Raw genomic sequence first — 24,797 nt, 5'->3', positions numbered from 1 at the left:
TAAGTGCTGAGCTTGCTTTAAGGCAGGCACAGAATGGCAGACCTGCTGGAGATTTTGATCATAGCAGGCATATTACCCATTCTCTCAGCAGCCACTCAGGGTTAAAAACAAGCACATGCAAAACCTCTGCTGACAGAATGGTCTGATACAGTGCTGATACTGAAGCCAAACAAATATTTACATTTTATAGTTGAGTATAGTTTGGATTACTTGGACAGCTGAGAAATGTAATAATTGTTTCTAACAGAAACTGCAGAACAACTTACGCTGGCTTTGTATTTCCCTCTCAGTGAAGTGTTTTGTGAAATGTCCCAGCTCTGTTGACGGCTCCGATTTGGTTCCAGCCTCTTTATATATAAAGGAATCTATTTCTTCACGTGGAGTTTCCTCCAGTGTTTGCTTGTTTTCTGTCCTACGTACCACACTTTAAAAAACAAGCTGGCTGTTCTGGTTGTCAAGAACAACTGAAAAGAGCCTATTCCATAATTGTCTGTTTGGTCTACCAAATGAAACCATTATCGGATAGTACGATGAGGAAAGATTTATGTTAATGATTTCTCAGATAAGTAAAGATCCTGCTTCAAGGCTTGAACAGATGAATAAATCTTCATGTAAAACTGTGGCATAAAAGCAGTTAGTGGCAGGTGGTAGTCAGAATTTCTCTAGACTATGCTAAGTGCATTTGTTTGTCCTGGCTATCCTGCAGGAGCAGATGCTGAGTGCTTGGCATCCTTCCCACCATGTTCACAAGTAACTAGGGGGAACCCTTAAAAACCGGTTGGGTGTTAGAGCAGGAAGAGGCTGTGACAAGTGTGTTAAGAAGCCAGACAGGCACCTTTGGGGGTTAAAAGCAGCTGTCTTCCTAGCATGTCTCTTGGAGGATCCAGTGTCTGTCTGTAGCTATGAGATGATTTACATTCCCTCTGTCTGCTAGGAACTTAATTATAAAGGGAGAATAAAACTGAAAGCATTTCTGGAATACTTTAAACACTCATCATTCCACCATGCTTTGCCCCCCTGTATTATGTTTCATATAATTCTTTTCAGCTGATTCTTCCTCTCTGAATCAAAGCAGAGATGATTACTCTGGAAAAATCTAATTACAGTTCCTCCACTTCTAATATTTTGCTAATGTTTTCTTTATCGCTGTTGGTATCTTGCTACTGCTACCAACTCAGGATCTAAAGGCAGAGCTTATCATTATCACTTAGTGCATCATTACAGATCGTCTGACACACTCTTAACAAGCAGTAAACTGCATATCAGCTATGCAAACAGCAATACTCTCCTTAGCTTTAGTCTTGACTATACTTTAAAGCAGGGTGAGGCTGATCTTTGAAGCCGTACATTCTCAGATTACCAGCGCATAGCTAATTTCTTCAGGGACATAGAAAAGATCGCAACCTAAGTCCAATAAAAATTGCTTATAGGAAGACAAGAATGGAGAAATGCATGTTTTCTGAGCTGTAAGCTTTAGGTGAGCTTCCATATATAAACCGATCATAAGAGTTAAGTGCATGGCTTACTTGATTTAAACAGCTAATTATGACAAGTGACAGTTGGTAGGTCACTCAGTTATAACTATCAGTATGAAATACTGAAGGACATATAGCTGCCTATAGGCAGCACATTTTATGTCCTTGTCTGTGTCATTTATTAACCCTTTATAAAGCTCTGAAAAATGCAAGCACAATGCACGCCCAGATTAAATTTGCATATAGCAATTATTGTATTTTCTTTGAAGGATCAGCTTCACATGCCATTCAAGTAAATTCTAAATTTTAAAAATAGTGCGTGAAAAAGGGACAGAGTAATTGAAAATTCATAATCCTCCTCTAGAAAAACGAATGTAAAAATCTTTAAACTAGTTTTCTCGTGTAAGAATAACTGCTAATTGAAGCTGTTTAATTCTGTCCCATAATCATATGGATGAATGCTACGATATAATAGAATTGAAATATTAATATCACTCTTTTTTTCCCTTTTACATTATTCTCCAGGTTGCCAATTCTACAGTAGTTTCCAGTATTTGGAAATTAATAGAGAACGTGTTTGGTTTAATTGTCTTTACTACTTACATGCCTTCACAACTACAGTGTAGAAGAACCATAGTGGGTTTATAGCTGATGTTAGTTTGGAAATAAATGAAAAAAAAAACCACCAACATGTTCTGAAAGCGTAAAGAGAGGAGACCAGTAACAGAACTTTGGTATTTAGAAAGTAATCGTAAAACAGAGGTTAGCTGCCCCCTATGTACTTCTCCTGTCTATTTCCATACGTTTTTAGGAACTCAAAGCAACCAGAGATGCCAGAAATCTCTGATGATTAATTGCTGCAGTTGTCTATATAGCATTTGATGAGGGCATTCATCCCATAAACTGTCCCTGGCTGAAGTACAGGAGTCACTGAAAGTAGTCACAGAATGTAACAGGATGAAACTAAGAAGTAAAACTGAGACTGACCAGTGATGTGCAGTGGGCTGCACGTGACTACCCAGGCAGGTGGGTGTTTTTAAATTCGGATGGACTGTAAATATAGAAAATACGCTGTAATGCTCTATGCTGCATTAACTTACAGCGGTAGTACGGTTATTGATGGGAAGTTCCTTTTTTCGGATTCTGTAGTACAAGGTGATGGCAAGGAGTCACAGATGAGAGTAAGAGTTCTGATCCCTGCCTAGGAGGAGTAAGTAAAGTGCAGCTTTCCTAAGTTTCATTTTTAGATGAGTCTCTCTCATCATTTGTGTCACTGAATGAAATTTAAGCTTTCAATAAATGCAACATCTTAGTATTTATCAGTTGAATCGTCATTTATTAGTTTTGTCCTACTTTGAGTTTGCAGGGATGTTAGTGAAAAAGCAGTTGCAGAGAAAAATCATGGATTTTTTTCCTATTTTGCGATTGTCACAGCTTCTCTCTCTCTTTCTCACGCCTGCTTCCCCGTTCTTGTGGGATACGTTTCTCTCACAGGAAGTCCCGTTCTCTCGCGTGTGGTGCAGCAGCCAGAAGCCACTGCACTGCGCCTTTGCACTGGAGCGCTACACTCCCGCAACTACACAGCTGTCCTGCAAGATCTGTGTCCGGCAAGTCAAGGGTCATGAGCAAATCCTGCAGATCCAGACATCCATTCTAGAGGTAAAGCGTTCTCTCTCCTTTTTGTTTTGTTAAGTTGCTGTGTAGTATGAGATATGATCCCTCCCCATTTTTGTCCTTTCTCTCTCTGTGTAGTTTCTTATGCCCTGTTCAAAACTGTAACAAGTATATAAAGCCTTACAGATTCCATTTCCGGCAGAAATCAAAGTACAGAGATTCTACAACACTGAAAATAATTTATATTTGAGTTGGTGGTAATAGTTTTCTTGCAAAAAGTTTTTGAATAGCTTGCAGAGCACTGAGAGTTGAAAATAGATGGATTGCCAGTATGCTGTTAGGCCACTGACTATTCACTCATTAGAGCATTTTGTATACACAGACTTGCAAGGACTGTCACTTTGCTCCCAGGTGAAAGAAATAAAACATAGTCAAGCAAGCTGTCCTACAGCAATAAAAACTTCAGCTGCTTTTTTAGATTATTGAGCATTTTTGTTGATTAATCCAGATAAATACTTCTGGATTATGGATATATGCCCATTGCTAAATGCACTATGCAGAGAATGCAGCAACTAAATAAGAAAACCACAAACATCAGTCTGTATAAAAACATCCTCAGAATACAGCCAAGTGTTTTTCCAGTTCTTCATTGTTATTTCTTAAAAAACTTTTGTCATTTTCTATGTATCTCACTACAATGTTGCTGCTGCCCTTTTTTCCCTCTCTCTCTTTTTTTTAAAGGGACCTATCTGTCCACAAGTCCCCAGAGCATGTTACAATTCTGTCTTTAAATGGATTTGCTAGTATGGAAGCCTTTCTCATTCCTATCTCAAAAAGTGATTGAAGAGTGAGGATAATTTGACTGTAAAATAAATATATAAGTAACAACTGAATACTTGAATTGCTCATTGCTTTACAATTCCCTGAACTAAGCAGGTAGCAGTAGCTTATCTCACATGTGCAGGGTATGAAAAGGTACTATTGTTTTCCATATTTAATTTAAACAGTCAGACCATGCGATGTATCTACAGCACCTCTGTTACTTTTCATGGTGACTTTTGAGATGTGTTATAAATGTTAATATTTATGCTGCATTGCACTGAAACAAACAATGCATGGAAATGTGACTCTATTACACAAGAGTGGTATAATTTCATAGGAAAAGAATGGGCCAGATCTAGAAAAAAACCTGGATTCCAAAGAGATTTTTAATATGGAAGAACTGAGGTACTTGTAGAATTTAGGTGTTTTTAAAAAATCACAAATGAGGGATTTATGTGTCCATATTTTATTGCTTAAGCAATTAAAGATTTAGAAACCCATATGCTTTTGTGGCATTCCATCTACCAATCACTGCTCTATTGGACTTCATCTGTAACACAAACATAAACAAAAAGAGGAAACCTGTAGAAGGAAAATGACGCTATTTTAAATGTTTTTATACATAGGTGCTTGTGATGTTCTAGAAGTTCCTTCACAAATCAGAAGAATACCTCTTAGCTATTTCTGTTGTCAATTCTACAAACTATAGCTGGAATCTCAGGCTCAGGTTTGATTCTTTCTTCCTCCAAAAGCAGACTTGCTACACCAATAGGTATACGTAGACAGGCTCAGTGCAGGTAGATCCCTGCATAACAAGGCAGCAGAAAGAGTACAGAACTGTCTGCGCTCACAGCAATTCTCATTCTGAAGAGGCTGTGCAGAAATCCTGTCTCGGTTCCCCGTTTCTAAACAGGAGTGTGTGATAGGACTCTTGGTGTTACTCTGTTACTACGCTAAAGAGAGCCACCTACAGACCCAAGGCAGACAGAAAGCCTGATGCCCTAATTAACCGCTTTGCTTTTATATTCTCTGTAGAATGAAAGAGAAACCATCACTTTCTTTGCACACGATGACAGCAACTTCCCTGCACAGATGGGTCCAAAAGCATTCAAAATCCCCTACTCTATTAGACAACGAATCTGTGCCACATTTGACACGCCCAATGCCAAAGGCAAAGACTGGCAGATGTTAGCACAAAAAAACAGCATTAACAGGTAATGGAAGGCAATTTTGAAAGGTGAACATTTACATATGCAATGGAAATAATACGCTGCTGTTATGGGGTTTTTTTGTTTATTTGCTGGTATTAAAGATGTGTGCATAGTAATTAACATACTCTAAAGGACAAGCTGTAGTTCATACATTCTTTTATGTACAACTAGCTGCTGAAAACAGGAACTGCTTTCTCCTCTGAATAAACCCGTGTGCCCTGTCCCACCTGATGTTTGCTTCTAAGTTCAGTTTCTTTGTTCTGGACCGGACCTTTTCTTTGCACACCCCCAAGAGCAGGGTCTTGGGAAAGTACGAGAGTGTAGAAGGATTTGGCACTGTTGTGTACTATGCAAGCAGTGGTTTAAAGGACTTAGGAGGTTGCATGTTCTCTCAAAAAAATCATATTGCCTGTTGCCTTGGCTTCTATGTATTTTGTATTCCAAAATGAATTACACATTTTGCAGATTTTTTTTTTTTTTTTAAGGAAAAGCCGTATTTAAAAAAGGAAGTCATGCTCTACTGTTAGGAGTAATAATATTATGATTATTAAAACTGAAAGGTGCTGTAAAAACTAATTTACTACTTATTTTGCTTTTCCACTTGGCTAAATGAAATTGGCGGAGGCAGTTCACTCACAGAAATATTTTCTGATTGTCACAAACGCCATAAATATGTTCCCAAGAGGGTAGAGGAATACTTAAATCAAGCAAAATAACTTTTCATTGACTTGTTGCTTTGCATGGGAATCTCAATAAACCACATCTGAACCAAAGAAAAAAGTAATTTATAGTCTTGCAGCAGTGAGAGAGTCAGAAAATTCTGCTTTACTTATCAGCATTTACTACCTATTGTCAGGCACTTTAATCTCCCCTGGTTTCCGTTCCTCACGTGAGGAGGAAGCTGGAGAAGATTTCTTCTTTCTCAGGAAACTGAGAGACAGTGTACTAAGGAGATTACCACTGCCTTGTGTAAGACAAAATTTGTGAAAGCCCTTTGACTTTTGATTCTGTGTTGGAGATACCTGGTAGGGTCTTTGCAATATCTATTTTTATAAAATCAAATTCATAGATAGAAAAAGGAAGTCATTGAGCAGCTTAAACTACCCAAAATGTAGTTATAAAACCAGATGGTAGAGCATAGATTTCCACATATCTGCTATACAGCATAATCCATTAGTGTCATCATAATATTTCCCCCATCTATTTCAAAATATAGGCCACTGCCATACTAGTAGTTCTGCTGAAGTCAAGGTCTTACTTGCCAAGAGGAACAGCCTGGCTTTAGTTCCTCCGTTTAGACAGTAATCTGTTCTGTCAGTGCACTGAAACTATTCATATCGTTGCGACAAGGAACTTCTTCAAAGCTGGGATTGTACTACATGCACACATGCACAAACTGTTCACTGCCTGTTAACTTTCAATCCCCAGTAGAGATGAATGTACTGAGGAAAGGCAATTAGTGAAGCTTGAGGGAAAAAAAGGGTATCTGCCAGTTTTTTACTGATGGGTAACAGTCCAAAAATGGCCAGTAGCAAATATTTAATTATCTTGGAGTTGGTTTAAAAAACAATAGCATTCAAGTCCAAATTTCCTTTTCTATGCTACAGGTTTATCTGTTTCTTCCTGTATTTATAGATATGTATCTATATGTAATACAAATGCTATACATGACATTTATGCTTGTGAATGTGAAGTTAATATATTTATTCTGATGATTATGTCCCAAGCCCATAAATAGAAGGAGTTATAGGGTAATGTGTTTAAGATAAACACTTTGTTTTACCAGATTCTTTGCAAATATCACCCCTGCAAAGTCCTAAAACCTACATATTAATAAAATAAAAATTTACAAATTAAAAGATGTCATATCTTCACATCATCACAAGCATCAGTTTCAGTTATGTAATTCCTCTCCCTGACAAATACTTGCTAAATTTACTATTGATGCTTTCCAGAACTGACTTGTTTTCTAAATTATGTAGGATGGTACTGCTGGCCAGCATTTATGTACCTCAGAATACACAAGTCCCTTGTTCGTTCTACCTCTGCTAAAGTGAGCAAGTGAAGATTATTTGAAGAATAAATGCACCAGTGTGCACCAGGACACCTCTTGAGGGGTCCCTCCACTCATCTCCTCTTGGTCTTGCTGAAGGTTTTTTGTTTTTTTTAAACACATTTGTAGTGCTAGGCACAACAGGGCATTTTCACATTCATGGTAGCTACAGTATATGCTGTTCCTCCTCCTTTTTGTTTCACCTTTTTCTCCCCTCCTTTAGGAATCTCTCCTATTTTGCTACACAAAGCAGTCCATCTGCCGTCATTCTGGACCTCTGGGAAGCCCGACATCAACGTGATGGCGACCTTGACTCCCTAGCCTGTGCCCTGGAAGAAATAGGAAGGACACACTCCAAAATCTCAGACATAACAGAAACTGAGATTGAAGAGCCTGACTTCAACTACAGCAGACAAAATGGACTTTAGTCACTTTTCTCCATTCAAGAACTGATGGCCAGCTTTGACTATTACACTAGAGAATCTCTTTGGCAGGGAGGAAATAAGGGTTTCTGCACACTGTGTGTATGGAAACAGACACTCATTTCCACAATGCAGTTTTCAGTCGGAGGAGCAGAAGAAGCCCTATTAAAAATCATCTCAGTAATAAGGAAAATACAAGCTTCTCCCTGTCCTCTTTCATTTAAAATACATGTTTTAATGTCAAACCTATCATTCCTGGGGCAGGAAGCAGTGAGATACAGAGCCATAAAAGGTAAATATTATGACATAATGCTAATATAATACCTAGTGAAAATCAGCAAATATGATACAGAATATTTAGCACCACTGGAGGTGAATCCTAGTTTAAAGGGCCTTGACTCCCCTTTGTCCTGCATCTCTAACTTACCACACTTAAAGAGTGGGTTTAAAATGTCATTTGATAACATCATGTTGTCACTTTGTATCAGCTACAGAAAAACTGTAAATCTGGCCTTATCCTGTTCAGGTGTTTGAGGGATTAGAAGATCTCCTAACTATTTAATTGATATCATGTGTATTCCAAATGATTTGTTTTAAAAATTCAATCACTTAATGAATGTACATTTGCTGCAGAGCTTTCCTGCCTATTCTGTTAACAAAATAACAGAACAAAACCCTTTTGTGAAATTAGTGCGTGTGTGAGAGAAACTTTCTAAAGTTCTCGGTCTGCAAACTTTCACTTAGTCAAAAAATGTTTCTTTGGGGGTAGATTTAAATAACCAAATAAAATGCAGGAAATTGCCAGCCCTATTTTAGCAAGTTTACACATTTTTTTATTACTTCATGTTCTGGAGCTAAACTAAAAACTAAAGGTGAAGTCAATCAGCACAGCTTAATTTTGGTTTCGTTTCGGATTGAAACAATAAACCCCACATGGTACTGCCAAAAATTGGCCTGATTTCATTGTACAATTTGGAAATTTCACAGGATATAAAGCTGGCTGTGTTACACTTGGTTTAGTTACAAACATATTGCATTTACCACCAAAACCAGAATCTAACTAGAGAATTCTCATCATTTTTTATCCATTTCATAGAAAAACACTAATTTATTACTTCAACTGAACCAAAAAGAGAGCTGTCACTGTGAGTGAGTGTCCTAGTGGAACTGGTACTGAGCCAAATTTAACCATTATTTTTACTCATGTATTCTTTAAAATTGGCTCTGGCCCTAGGCTATCAGTTTTGCTGATAAGAACACAATCAGTATAAAGCAAGAACACAAACAAGACTTTAGGAGCTTTATGGAAATGCAAGAAATTGAAAACAAGCATTCTGGGTTTTTTTTTAACCCCATATTTGTCCGAGAGCAGCATGACAGGCCACAGGGTAGGTACTCTCTGTGCAAATCTGTAACAACCTGAAACTATTTCTTTACACAGGATTCCAGTTTTGAAAAGTATGATGAAAAACTCTTGATACAAGACTTTCCTTGTTCTTGCTGATCTGAAATGCCAAATTTCATTGCTTTCCCAGCTCAGCAGGCTGGAATAGTCTTAGACTTCCCCAAACATTTTCCGCACTTTACTATTTCATGCAGCCTGACATGCGAGTTCCTGTTTGCAATAGGAAATCATAATGGCTGCAAGCATATTTAAGACTGAGGCAAAAATACCAGCTTATTTGGCAGCAAGCTGTCACTGTTTTCAGCAGCACATGGTTCTATCTGTGTTTGAATTATATTTCTAGTGACTTCCAGTCCTCCTCCTCAGAAACCTGTTCTTCATTGGACAAAATGTCATGAATTAAAAAAAAAAGGGAATGGCACATAAAAGTGGTGGAGTTTTAGTGAGCTGTCGTTGTCTGGGAAACCAGCTACAGTCACTCTCCAGCAGTTAATTTGTTCTCAGCTTCTCCTCAGATGCAGTTTTAATTTTCCAACTAGCTTAGGTTAGCTACCACAACAAAGACCTAAGTACTACCCTGCAGGTGATGTAACATTCATGTCATTCCAAGCTGTATGTATTTTCTCCTCCTGTTTTCCAAATATATGCGAGCTACACACAGCATATGGGGTCAAAAAGAGCTGCTATATGGAGCTCAGACCTTAAAGCTTTTTCTCAGGAAATGCACAGTGTTTACTTTCAAGACTTGGATAGCTTTGAAAAACCTCCATGTAACAGTGACACCCAACTCTGCCTACTGAATGTGCGGTAAAGCCGAGAGAGAGAGAAACCAGAAGCTGTCTAGACTGACTTCTTCCAAAGTACATCTAAAAGGGCGTTCAGACTGAAAGGATCTGGGTTGTACACCAAAATCCAGTGACTGAGTTAACGTATTGAAAAGGAATAAATGTCAAAGTTTGTTACAATGCCAGAAAAGAAACCGTTCAGTTTTGGGCCTAAGGTAAGATTTTAATTTTACATTGCTCAATAGAGTATTGTTGTTTCCCTTTAGGTTTTGTTTCCTGGTTTTTCTTCACTTTTGCTAAAGCAGCTTCTTTGTTACTGATCTTACTTTTGTGAATCTGAATCAAGATCTCTGACTCTTTCTAACTTACTATTGTTTGGATGCTCTTGTATTGTTTAAGTGGACTAGAAATGCCACAATACTACTTATTTCCCTTTCTCCCATTGGAATGGTGTTTCAAACAGTAGCCAAACCTCTAGTCTACATTTCTGATGTGAGCTTATTTAGCTGTACACCTGAGTCTTAAAAGAACTGCCATAGTGTGTCAGGTGAAAATCCATTTAGTCTTGTATGGTATCTCTAATAGTGACCAGGATTGAAAGTTAAGGGAAACAGTGTAAGAAACATGCCCTGTACTAAAGGACTTCCTCAGCAGGGGGTTGCATCTGGACCACTGTGTCTAAGAGTCACTGATATTGTCCTTCAACAAATTGACTAATCCCTTTTCAACCCACTGAAACACTTGGCCTTCATGAACAATATGGAAGGAGAAACAAGTGCCACAATCTTCTTTTGCATTTTTTAAACAGAGGAACTTCCTTTCCAAGCTTTCCTTTTGTTTAAAACGTGCTGCCTAACAAGTGCACTGGGCTCCCCTAGTTCTATGTAATAAGGAATACTGAGTAACTGTTACCAAATCACCTTGTCCATATTGCGCATTCTTTTACAGGCTTCTCTCGCATTTCATTTCTGCTCACTCTCTTGTCTAGCCTGAAAAACCCTGGTTTATTCTACTTCTTTGAACATCCTTGCCGTTAGTTCTGTATCTTTTTGGAGACGGAGTGACCAATAACCTTCTTTTCAACAGGAACGCAGGCTAAATCACACAATTCCTCAATTTCTTGCTGTTCCCACATTCAGTATCAATCACAGAGGATTAAGATCTTGCTATAGTATAAAGCTACAAGAAACACCTGCGACAGAGTGTTCAGGCAGGACGCCTGAGAATACAGTAACTGACTTTTACTATGCAAATTACTCAAGCTAATACATCCTGAACATCCAGAAAATAAAACCTGTGAGGAAAAACTGTGTAGCTGAATGAAAAAAAAGACTGAGGTGACAGAGAAGATGTCAAAATCATGAAAAAAAAAAACCCAACCATAAAAAGGAAGTTATTTGTTTTCCATGATAATGATGGATATTGGTAGACAGTAACTGGACAGTAAGAACTTAAGTTAGACCTTTTGAGTGGAAAAATAGGCTACAGTATTTTTTCTATTCCCTTTCCCTCACTGTATCTGTTGATTACCTGATACGCCTGGTACATGCCTGTTTTCAGATGCTCTCTTTCTGTTGTTTTGTGTTAGCATCATGGGATGATATATATAGCACTTAGCACTTTTACTTACAGAGACTTACGCTAGTTCTCATCCCTTTTTTCTGCACAGTCCTGGTTTTAGAGAAATTACAACGTTTTTTAGGTAAATGCTTCTGCTACTGTATAAATGAGGCAGCAACATGGATTTTGTTACCATTAACAAACAGCTAAACAATACAAGTAAAAGATGTTAAATGTTTGCTTCCTATTTTCCACAGTAGAAAGCAGCTGACTTTTGCCAGCTCCCCCACAAGCCTGCTGTAAGTATGCTTTGCAATACAGTATTCTCTCAGAATGATAATTTAGAATTTGTATGTAATAGATATGTTAAACATTATTAGCAATCTCAAAATTCCAGAAGCACATTTTTAACATCTATGTTAAAAAGGTTTTTTGGAAATCTGTATACATATACATATGATTTGATCCAAAACAAAGACGTAAAGGAGGATCTGAAGCAGGATTAGAGGCCAGAAATTAAAAATTTATTCCTTTCCTCTAATTTATAAATTATGACTTTTGAAAAATAGTTTTAAAAATCTCTTCACAAACTAGAAAGTAAAAAAAAGAGAAATGTAATATTACACACGTAAGATTCCATCTAGCCGCCCCGAGTCCGAGATGGTGAAATAGCCCTTTTGATTTTACATCACCAAAAAATCTGCTCTAGTATATTTTCATCTTCCTAAGCACTTTCCCCAGATATTTCTGTGCTCTGAGTCATTTAAGACTAATAGTTGCATTTTAAAAATGACTTACAATTTTGTCACCAAAATGGTGCACTTCACAGCTCTGCCAGACTGCAGCATCGTAAAGCTAATTCACAGTTTTTACAACACTGCTTTTGCAGTCTTACTAGTTTACATTAAAATCCTTTAAGCCACAAGGAAAGGAACCCTGCTCTGTAGATTTAAATTCAAACTTCATTTACCAGTGCAAGTCCCATAAAACCAAGATGTACTCCCACAAAAATTTTATTGGGCTTTTTGTAATAGATGAAAAGGTATTGACACAAGTCTCTTAAAATACAGGGAACTATTTTTGTTATTATTTTTATTTCTGGCAACAGCTGGTCTCCTCCTCCATGGGCCTGCGCACAGCTTGCTTTCAGCAGGTTGAGAGAGAAGCTTATTCAGCATAAATCACTAAAACAGGGATCTTGTTGTAGGACTACATGGTATTAACATCATACTAAAGGTCCATTCTTTTTTTTCCTTGAAAGATAGTGCTATATGAGAGTTTTAAAGCATTCAGTAACTGGTCAATTCCAGATAATATTTTCCACTACAAAAACATATAGCTTATGTACACGGTGAAGCTAAAACAAGTGAGGAACTTGTGGACTTCTGTTTATGATTTGATTCCCCCCCCTCCCCGCCCCCCAGCCTATTTCTGCTTATAAAACATAGAGTTAAGCAAAGGGCTGCATTATTTCTTGGATGGTAATTAACTGAGTGGAAAACAGGAAATTATTTCTAAGTCCTTAACAACTGTGAATGATCTGAAGATTTGTCTTTCTAGCCTTTCTTTTACTAATTTGAATTATACCTAGGAAGTTCTCCCACTTTTTACACAGCAGTAGAGATGGTTAACATTATTCACTGAGAACCTTTTTCATGTTAAACCTGCTGAATAGTGTTTTCTATGGGTGGTGCATTTGTGGTATATGCTTTGGTAATATTACTCCCTTGACACTAATTCCTGCTTCAGAAAAGGCTGATGGTTTTTCCACAGCAGCATGTAAAATAGCACATATATCCTTTCTTGGATATATAATGATTGTCTAGTTAAAACTGTCTAGTTAAAATTACTTAAAACTTAAAGGATTCCTGAGCAAGTACAGTAACTAAAAATACCAGGTATATAACACACAATACCTGTAGCAACAAATAAAACTCAATATGCTGGCAAAGGATCATGAATAATTTTCTCGTAACGCACAGTCTAGCTCTTTTCTCTCATTGCCAATACTAGCATAAATGGTAGCAAAAATCTCCTTTCCAACATGAACAAAAATAAATAAATCACTCTAACATTAAAGAATCACTTAAAGAATCATTTGATAGTAACAGTGTCCGCAATGCAGAAAACAGGACTGATGTTCTACTCATTGCCGCAAGTAAAAGAAAAATCTGTCAGTGTCCATGTTCACTGTTCCGTCCAAAAATAAAATAAATGTCTAGGAATTTGCCACTATATTTTTTGTATTAGAGGTGAATAGTACAGATTCTACTAGTGTTTCTTGTCTGGGGCTTGGGTGGGTAGGGGTGTATTGTAATTTTCAAGCTATTGCAAAAGCTGCTTTTAAATAAGCTGTTCAATTGTATTGAATAACTGGTTTGTGCTTGACAAGGGAATCCAGGTGAGTCAGGATTCAATGGGTAGCCTCCTTGCCTTGCTGTCACAGGGTAACTAGAGCTGAAGTCACTTGTGAAAATTTAGCTAAGGGATAGGGAGATTAGATGACCCATCCCTGATCTGTAATGTAGCGTACTGTAATCTAATGAGATTAGACACTCACCTACTGTAGAACCGTGGTTTTGTCAGCAGCTACGTAGTTTGTCTGCCCCTGGTGTGATAACCTTGGTTGAGAATGTACTTCTGCAGATTTAAGATGTCAAACCCCTGTGTTATCTGGTCTCTGTATATAAATCTTATTGTCTAATCCCAAAAGGAAATGTGTAGCACAAAAGGAAGTTAAGGGTGTTCTGCACCAAGCCTGATTAAAGTTTTTTCTGATACAGCAGCAGGGGGAAGACATGGATCTAACAGCAAGTGTATTTGCTATAGAGAATGAGAGCGTTTCCTAACAAATTCTCACTTAGAACTGACTGAAGCTTTGGTTTTGCAGTATAAAAAATGTACGACCTGGTATTTCCCATACTGAAATTTGGAATATTAACCTTATGGGTGATGATATCTTTTCAAGCAATTCCTTCAGTTTTCCCCCATTTGTGCACTGACATGGGAGGGAGAGGGAGGAAAATTTTACAGGAAGCTATATAGCATTCTTTCCACTCTCAATCTAAAACCCAGATACCATTACCATTACTGAACCTCACAAAGTTCCCTGATGCATCAGTAAGCAGTACACACACACACACACATATATATATGCCTCATTGGGGATGTGGCATATATATACTTCTGGTATGTATTTGGGAACAGCAAACTGACATCATCTAATTTGTGACCTGGGAGATGTAGCTGCCTCCTCCCACCTCTTAATCAAATTCACGCCCACTGTGACTCTGCTGATCTCAGTTTATACATGGGTTCAAAAATGTTAAGTTTACACCTTCTGTTAATTTGGATGAGGTAAAATGTGATGCTGGTCAGTCTGGTGAGACTTACAACACTGTTATGCATGACTAGACCTAACTGAAAAATTTCCATTGCATTTTCAACATTCAAAACTTTTGACCAGCCTTTTGGTGAAAAGGGGAGGGGGAACTTCAACACAATCAAATACAAAATGAATAATAATTTTTGAAATTATTATTTATTAAAAGAGGGAAAAAACCCCAAGTATTCCTCTAGAGAGACCTATTTTCTCTTCTGCTCCTTTATTTTTGCAATGAATAGGTTCTGAAAATGTTGGTTCTTGCTCATTTGACTGAGCATTCTTCCCTCCCCCCCCCTTCTCCCCACAGTTTCAGTGTGCTTAGAACTGAAAAAAGAGCAGAGGTTTGAATGCTTTCTTTAGTATGAAGCTGAAGGAGTAGGGAAGAGAGACAGAAGAACATTAAATAAAAAGCATGGCCTTGGCTTCATACCACACTTTCTGTGCCTTGTTCTATCAATGTAAATTCTGAATGTTGTACAGTAAAATACTTGGGAAAGACTCCTTGGAAAAGGCTGCACTGGCTTCTTTTTTCAGCACATGTACATATATAAATATATATACATATATATATTTGGTAATGCCAAACAGCTGTGTTATATTGTACTGAAAAAGTAATAATGGACAGTTTGGATGTTTTATGTAGAGTTTGCGAAAACTGTATGGCTATAGCCTTTTGAAGATAAATGTACAGACGTAAATTACTGCATATCAGTTATTTATGAATAAAGAGTCTTTTACTGACACCTTAAGATTACTGTATGAGTGGCATATTAATTTCTGTGATAAAAAAAAGATGTTCTGATACGAGTGCTTTGGGATGCTTCACTGGGTTTATAGTGAGCCTTGTATGGGAGTTTATGCTGGAAAACTGTGTACTGGACACCTTTTTCCAGAAAACCTGCAAAATCTACAGGAATAGGACCAGAACTGAAGTCTAACTCTTTACCGACAACATTGAAACAATTCAAGAATATCATCCTGCTCTCATGCTAGTCTGAACTACAACCCAAAGAATGCCAATTACATTCTACCTAAAATGTGATTTAAGGTATTTCACTAAAATGCCTTATTTATTTGTCTGAACATATGTACAAGCACTACTCTGGGACTACGACATCTTTGTCCTTCGCACTGTAAAACCAACATGTATTATTCTGCTTTTTGCAAGATGGAAAACCTCTCTGCATGTGTATATACATACTAACAATTCCTCCTAAAATGCAGATAGCGCCATTGCTACATTCAAGAAGTGGTTGTACCTTGAATCCTGTATCACTGGAAACAAAGCTATGAGTTCTGTTCCATTTACCATGTAACTGTAATCTTTTGATTTGTAATACCCTTTACTGAGATGCACCAGATAAGAACTCATTGTCTTGATTAATCCTCCCCATACAGATGAGCTCATACCCTTAGATCCCACTTAAAAGAACAGAAATACCCTGTGAGCAAATAGAGCACTCAGTCCTGCAATCAGAAAGCCTCTGATTACTAAGTAGCTATCACCAATACATTGCAACCTGACAAGGAAGGTGGCAAGTGAATACAAGAATCATCTCTGCTTACCTTCTTCATACGCACAGACATCTGCCTATCACCAGTGTGGGGAGAAGACGGCACTGGGAATGATGGGTCCCTTGGATTAAGCCAGTGCAACACTGCGGCTTTTGGGTTTGTTTTTCGTTTTTAATAATTTAGCTACTGTCAGCCTTACTTCACTGTCTCAGGAATACATACCCGCTTAAAATCCTTACCATAGCCATCCTAGCCAGATGGTATCTTTACATAAACAAAGACTAAAAGGTGAGACAAAACCTTCAGCTTCGTGCTAGACATAGTACATAGCCCTTTTCTGGATGGATTTGAGCTACATCCCAGCTGCCACTGTATCACATTAACACATACAATTAAGCATCAACTACAACTATGTTAGCCTGACAAAATGAGTATTTGGATATGGCAGTCACCTGAAGTGAGATATTATAAAAATGTATTATTAATACATACATAGCAGGGGATGCTAGGACAAGCTGTTATAAATCAAGATATCCGTCAAACATTTTATTACATGCATTTAAGTTGTTATCATCCAAGATATCATACACCATATAATGTAATGGCCATCCTCTATAATAAATAGGACTATCATGTTAACTGCCTTTGACATTCATTGTAAAATTATTCATGATTAATTATATTTGCAGAGAAATAACGTATGTTATTGTAAGAAGTTCATTGCACTGTGATTTAATGAACAGCCACTTAGAAATTATACTGCAAGTAGAGTCTGCTGTCAGATTATTTCGAAGCAGAATGATGGTCTCCACTGAACACAGAAGCAGGGTGGCATTCTCATTATTTACATGCCACATTCCCTCAGACATGCATAGCTCCCCAGTTCACATCTAATGCCCTGCTGCACTCAGGGACATCAGAAATGGAGGCAGTACCTAAAAATACAAGGGCATTTTGCATTAATAAAATGAATCTGCTTTTCTACTCTGATTATAAAATTGCTATAATAAGATACGGCTCCTTTGTTACTGGTGGACAAATTAAATTGCTTTCCTTCCTTTGCAAAGTTTGATTATTTGAGAACCAGATTATCACTTTGTAAAAAGCCCCAGCTCCCCTCCTGTCATCCTCTTCTGGTATTACAGAGTCATCTTAACATATACTAAAGGTCCACTGCTTTCTAGCCAAACTGGCAGTACACTTCAATAAAAACCTCCTCACTACGCGTCTTCTGACATACACAAATACCAAAACCCTAACAGCTGGAATGCAGGGTTCACCATTTTTAATCCACACTGCTTCCAAGTATACAGCCCTATACTGTAACTTGTCAATGAAGTCTTGAAGCATGACCACTGGAGAATTCAGAAGAAGGTGTGGCTAAGATTAAACAACTCCCCCCTTCCTCAGTCCTAAAAAACAAACACACTCACATGCTGTTTATCTTACCCTTTACTTACAGCACTGCTAAGTATGCCTAAAACACAGCCACTACTAAAGTGAGTGGAGACTATTGGTGTTCCACCACAGCTTCTGTTCCCAACTCCCTACTCAGCTGCACAGTGACTGGACAAGCTTCCCTCTGCTCACCTTCTCCATTTTATCCATCTTGTCTGTATAGGGCTACAGTACAAAGCACAAGGGAGCACTGAGCCTCGCAGAGCCCTTAATCTTCAAAAAAACACACCTTTGCATTAGCGCAAATGACTACTTAGGACATTGTGCAACTGCAAGTACTCCCCTGCCCCTCTCAACCTCTTTCCTCCCCTGCCATACCTTCCTGATGAACTCTGAGATTAGCAAAGAACCTTGGTATTACTGTTACCATATAGAGACTAATTCATTTTCTTTTAAACAGTCAGCTACCTAACCCACTATTCGAATCAGTATTTTCCCCTGCCAGAGTCAGGAGGTAATCTTTACTGATGCAATTAAAATTATAATTACCCTCATTCCCCTCGTCTTGTACATACTTAGGGATTTCTGAAGAATTAAGGTTTATTAAAACCTGTGCTGTTCGTAGATACCCATTTTGAACACAGGTAGAATGTCAACTCACAAGCTCAAGTATAATAAAGCATTGATCTGTCTTTGAAGATAGTGAAAGCTGGGTGACACTGCTGGAAGAAGATAAAACCTAAAACTGAAAGAAGGTGGAGGTCTAAACTGCAATGCAAACAACTAATAAATGTTATTTAATACAGTGAGGGTCCCATCTATTCTGATTAGTAAAGTCATTCTGGTCTCCGAAATCAAATAGTCTGGCTTAGAATGAGTTTTATAATGCACTGCAGAGAGATGTGCTTTGAGGACATGTAGTCAAAAACACATAGTTCTCAAGTTCAAATGGGGAAGACCAAGAAGAAGAGAGGAATTTATATAGCCACTGTACATACAAAGGTTTCCTTATTCTGAAACTACTTAACAGGTGAGATTTAGACAGAATATCCACCTAAAGATCACAGGATCTAGCCAAAACTATTGGATTGGTCTAAAACCTGGTCTTGTAAGAACTGCTTCTCCAACTCCACAAAGCAGGCTGTCACACTCCATGAAGAACTACTGCTTAACCCTACTGTCCTCCTTTCACTGCACTCATTTGTTCACTAAGAAAAGCTAACAAAGAAATGCTACCTCCTTCTGCAGAGAGAGCCAGTCACAAAGTGGGGGAGTCAATGTTGTTTTACAAGCTTAATGTCCACATTTCTGCTGCTGACAAAAGTGTGAAAGATGTTACAGGAAGGGGAGCCATTCTGAAAATGCAAAAAAAAAAAGGTCCTATTTTCAACACAAAGGATGGACCAGAAATTATTATGTAAAATGGATTCAATTTTCAAACAATTATGAAAGATTGCATTTAACAAAGTTTCACTTCAAAAGACTTTTCTTCTACTTCAAGCCTAAATATACCAGCAATAATTAACAACTGACACCACTTAAATGAGATCTTGAAAGTCAAAAAAGCAAGCAGCTGTTCAGTCCCCAAAATTCACCTGCAACTGAATTATGTAGCATTATGAAATTTGATGTAATGGCAAAATTACATCATTTCCTGTAATTTTTAACATCCTCCTACAGACTTAAAGGCTTTTTGTGAAGCAAATATCTAGTAAAATAAGCATACGGTCATGTAATGTATGATAGCTCATCTAAAGAGTGCTAACATGCTTCAGCTCAATACACAATGCATACCATTGTCTCATTTTCAGTCCTGTTCTATCTTCTCAGAATTTAAAAGGAGTAATTACAGAATCTGTGAGGAATAAGGAAGCAATGAGCTGCCTTCACAGCTACAGTCATGGCTGGTCACTTGAGCAGGTCACAGACTTGTTCATTGACATCAAATTTCCCCAGGGCCCTGTTGTATAGACCAGAAGATTTTGTTACAGTATGTTCCCAACAGCTGTTAATGGAGCTAATACAGAATACGTGGTAGGAGGGATGGCTTTGGCTGGTAGACAGAGAAAAGATAAGGAAAGAAATGGATTCTCTCCCTGCATGTGTTTATTTTTTGTTTTGTTTTAAGGCCATTTGGTTGCTTACTCAAATTCTCGAACCCTTCTGTTGTGACAGGAGGCAACACTGGAGAGAACTACTCCTGGTATAAACACCACAGACTAATTTAAACTAAACTGAATAAATCCCAATCTGTCCTCTGCTAAGGAGGTTTGTGCTTTTTTGCTTTTTTTTTTCTCTTCTACTTGTGAGATATTGGTTTGATTTTATGTAGTTAGTATTCCAATATTTACCACAGCTTCAAGGCTATTTTTCCTCATTTTGTTTTTGTTTGTTTGCTCTTTTTTTCCCCAGTCAGCTTTATTTACTAAACAGCAGCAGCCACTAGCGGATTCAAACCTCGAGTAGTGGTCAATGCCTAAAGTCCTACAGAAAGCTTTGTTAGCAAAAAAAAAACCCAAACAACCCTAAGCAAGTCCAATCACTGATGCATTGCTACATTTTGCAGAGATGACCAATGTTTGCAATTACCCAGCAATTTGACATCCTAGCATTTCGCACAGTTGAAGCATCTGTAATGCTATGTTTCTTCCCTCAACCGGAAGGAAAGAAAACATTACTATAGACTTTTACCCATTTTTATGAAAACTTGCATAATGCACTTGGAAGCATTACCCTCCCAGAAACCCAGGAGAGCTGTCAGAGGCCTGTAAAGTCCTGTCACTATGCTTCATCTTTAAAGAAAAGATCTGCTGGCTAGAAATTGTTATAATCAACTTCACACTTAACGTGGCATCAAAAGTATCTGCCCTGAAGTAACTTTGTTTTGTGGGAGAACCTCTCATAAGTGTTAGAAAATCAGATAGGCTTTATAAAAGATGCAGTCCCACCACTATCACATTGGCAAGTCTTACTCTGACACCAAAAGCCATGCTGAAAATATTCAGCATATTGGTTAGCATTTGACCAAGATACTCTGTCCTCTCAAAGGAAAAAGTACTACATGGTGAAGCATGAACTCTGCTACAGTGAGTTGTTTGACTCCTATCCTTGATTTCAAAATACGTGATTGATAATATAAAGAAAACAGCACTCCTTCCCTATGGTCTCCCCACTCCGCTTCAAAGCACACCATGTAATATCTTACAGATCAAAGAGGAGGAACCTAGAGGGCCGATCAGATGGCACATCTCGAGCACTTTGAACTGCTGCATTCTCTGCTGTTTTCTTTAGTGGAGAATTGCTGAAAGATGTCTTTGCTGAATACGATACTTCATTGGTGGCTGCAAAGTGCCAAACTGTGCAATGTTTAATTCCCCGGTGGAATGGTATTATCCTGCTAGCCTAGAAAAGTAGAATGACCTTGCTTAAGGTAGTAAAACCTACTGGAAAAGAGAGAATAAGAGAAAAATGATACTAACACACTCAACTGGAACTCAGGACAGCTAGGTGTAATTCTGTGCTACATTTCGTACGTGATGTCAGTTATCGGGTTTTGGGGTCCTCAGATTTCCCTCCCTAAAGTGAATGCAGCAATACTTCCAACTCCTCTACCTTCCAAAAGACAAAAAAAAAAAAAAAAATTATCTCTTAGTATTTTAACTCTTCAGAGCACGGACAATCTTTCTTACACAGTGGCTAGTACCTCAGGGATTGGATCTGTAACTGTAATATAATTATTATTTACCAAAACGTCTATGCCAGGCACACTGTAAAAACTATATGCTATTTTTCTTAGAGGGCTAAGGCGGCTGAAGAAACAATATGGCTAAGACAGTGTTTTGTGATTGCATTTATAAGATAGGACCACATGACAACTGCCTCTATAGTGTGGCAGTGAGTTATGTATTGTAACAGGCAAAACATATTATTAGCACGGCTATTTTACATAGGAATTAATCATTAGCTCTTAAAAAAATGCCTTCTGATGAATCCAGAGTTCAAAATAAGCTTTAAAGCAGGCCCTTTAAAAAGTTTGGTTCCTTACATCACAAACATTAAAAGTGTTTTGTTTTTAATCATCTAGTAGTAAAGCATACTTTGCTGTGAATGAGGGCTCTTAGTTCTTAATCACGCCTGCTACAAGGATAATTTTTCTACAGTATTAACGAGCAGGGTAGCTGAAGAGTAACTACTGAAATCAATGCAAGAGCTAAGAAATTCTCATGATGGAAAAAAGTAACACTGGCTTTCTGGGAGTATGTAAAAATAAAACATTGTCATTTACTGAAGTCTTTTAGTCTCACTGTACCACTGTAGAGAGAGCATAAGTTTTGTTCTGCCTGCACAGACATTTCTGTACTGGGTTGATTCTAGAAGCAGAAACATCACACTAATAAGGAGAGATATTACCCTGGGTATATATGCGTCCACACACACACCCACCACACCCCTCCAGTCTTGCCTTGGTAAGCAGATACGTCTTGTGCCAAAAATCCCCGGGATATGCAGGATGACAGTATTTTCCTCCCTCTTTAGTGGGATAACCAGCTCATTAAATCTTAACAGGAAGGTTATTTTATTATGAAGTGACAGATCTAAAGATTTACTTCTCCATTCTTCACTTGCCTTCTCCCTTCTGCTTATTCCTTTGTATTTGTTAATGGCCTTTCTCTTGTTATATAATCCTGTCAAGAGTGTGAAAATATCTCTCAGGACTGCTCATTTGGTCTAAATCATTCAGCCTGTACTGGTGACAAAAGAAAGTGTACATGCCACGGTTGATGCAGAGAAGGCGTTCTGTCCTATACTCCAGTAATTGTCACTGCATGATAAGAAAGTGTAAGATTTAATAAGGTCATAAAATAGAATGGCATGAGCTGGTGTGATAGGTATTTTTTTCATTAACATTCAGAAAATCTGGATTCAGTGGGACAATAAATTACAGTAATTGAGCAGAAATGACCCATTTGATTATTCATCACTTTCCAGCAAAGCAGTGAAAGCAGCAGGGCCGGGAGCACCTTTACCATCACAACAGCAAAAGCAAGTATCTTCAGTAGCGTTAATGCCATTATTCCCTATGCCACCAAGCTGCCTCTGGTAATTTCAAGAGCTAGAATCATACTCTAAAGGAGTAAGAAAACTGAGTCTTTGCAACCAGTTTAGTTTTGAATGTAACGAATGTAGTGAAACCAAATATTTCTATAAAACACGATGTGCATCCACTTTAAAGTGCTGAGTACTGACTATTGATGGTCAGGTTATGGCAAGTTTCCAATGCAGATGCCTAAACCAACACTAGGGTAAAATAAAAATAATAAAAAAAGAAAAATAAAGATACTTAAGTGGATTTTTCCTTTCACCCATTTCCAACTCAGTAATACAGTCCCCTCAAAGACTTCCATGTACCAGTGCTGGAGATTGCAAGACTGGAGTTAAAAATTCTCAGCCAGAGTGGAAAAGAAGCTGAAGGACTGAAGACAGACGCACAGAAATTCCTAAGCAGAGACACCTCAATCTATTATCGTTCATTACTACCTTTCCTGCCAGCTCTTCAGCTTCCTCTGCTGACCACACTTGTCATGTTTATCCAAAGTCCTCTGTGTGTTTGCTCTGTGTGGTATCGCTCAGTTCCCTTTTCCCCTGGTTCTGGTGCATTTTAACTTTTATTTCAGCAGCTGGCATTTACATTGTACATAGACATGACACTTGCATCCACACTTAAAAAAAAACCAACAAACCCCAAAACAAAAACAAACAAACCAACCCACACAAAAAAACCCCCAACCAAACAAAAACCTGACATTTAGAAAAGTTAAGGCAGAATGAGTCCAGGATCACTCCTGTGCCCCAGCACCTTGTCCTCACATTTGTTTTTGACTCCAGCCATACGATCTAAAGATTAAGCCATATGAAAGGACTCAGCAGATACCTGATTCTCTCTTATTTGTTATGCTACTCTGCAAGAAGGACCTAAGCAGTTGCTCTTCTCAAACTGAAAAGGAGGAGATACAACACATTATTGACAAAAGCAGTTCAAACTCCTCGATACTTTTGCTATAGATAGATAGGAGATACCCTATGCTGCTCAACTCTGACAGTCCATTGATATTGAAGAACTAACCTTTAAAACTAAGGAAACCACTTCAGCTTCTCTGATATTTGAATGAGTTGAAGGTAACATTTGAAAACCTATTATCAAATAAGACACCATTCTACTTAGACACATTTCTCCTTTGTGCATATTTCAGGGCTGTTGCTTCTTCTGTCTTCACTATTGTTTTTGCTATTTCTGAATAATATTTGCATAAAGATTGGGGTCTGTTGCTAGAGAAGTGAGGATACCCATTATTGAATGGAGAAGTAAAAACAAAAATGTCATTTTATACCATGCTTCTTGTAATGAAGTAAAAATATAAAAAGAAAATGATCATTTAAATAAAATATGAATGGAAAAATCATGATTCTATATAACAGTACATAAAGATGGAGTTACTGCTGTAACTCCCTTTATTTTATCCTATTGCATTGTCAAAGCTATGTGCAGCTCCTGAAGCAACTCACAACTAGAAAGATACAAACGTACTTTAAAACCACACTCGCTTTTCCCCCCTGTATACAGCTTTCATTAACACCCCATGAGGTACATATTACATCCCTTCCAAAAGCACAGTACCCAAGCCTTCCTCCATAAGACACACATAACTGAAAAATACATGAACAATTATTATCATTCTTGTGAGTAATGGGAGTTGCTCGGACGCACACGTCTTTTGAAAAAATCTGACTTTTTAAAGGTGCTAATTAGAAGCTGAGGTCTTTTGAGAAATGTCATACCATTTGTGGGTAATGAACAGTTTTGAAAGTAGAACCCTCAATTTCTTTATCCCCGTTTCATATATATACAGATATATTTTCCCTCTCATTACCTGAAAACATTTGGTTTTGCTTCTTGGAAGCTTGCCCGTGTCTAGCAATTATTTACTACTCATTATCACGATCTTCTGCTTATCACAGTCATCTACAAAAGTGTCAGATTCAGGGAACTGGGACTAAGTAGGAAACAAGCAACAGAGAACCTGGTTTTATGAAACACCAATAATATTAAAATTCAAGGGAAGAAAAAGTACATTAAGCTTAGGCTTGGTTTAC

The 24,797-nt window shown here is 37.9% G+C and overlaps 1 protein-coding gene across 1 annotated transcript in view; it reads left to right on the top strand.

Annotated features, from left to right (window-relative positions):
* UNC5D (unc-5 homolog D (C. elegans)) overlaps positions 1-7,603 on the top strand; it is an 84,362-nt gene extending 76,759 nt beyond the window's left edge. The window contains exons 14-16 of the mRNA XM_009577853.1: positions 2,970-3,134; positions 4,947-5,125; positions 7,399-7,603. Coding sequence (XP_009576148.1) covers positions 2,970-3,134; positions 4,947-5,125; positions 7,399-7,603 — 549 coding nt within the window. The remainder of the gene's footprint in view (positions 1-2,969; positions 3,135-4,946; positions 5,126-7,398) is intronic.
* Positions 7,604-24,797: the final 17,194 nt, after the last annotated feature.

This window comes from Fulmarus glacialis, unplaced genomic scaffold (assembly GCF_000690835.1).
Source record: "Fulmarus glacialis isolate BGI_N327 unplaced genomic scaffold, ASM69083v1 scaffold9685, whole genome shotgun sequence".
In the NCBI taxonomy this organism is placed as follows: Eukaryota; Metazoa; Chordata; class Aves; order Procellariiformes; family Procellariidae; genus Fulmarus; species Fulmarus glacialis.
The sequence above is the reverse complement of the archived record's forward strand: the minus strand, read 5'-3'. Positions and strand labels throughout refer to the sequence as shown.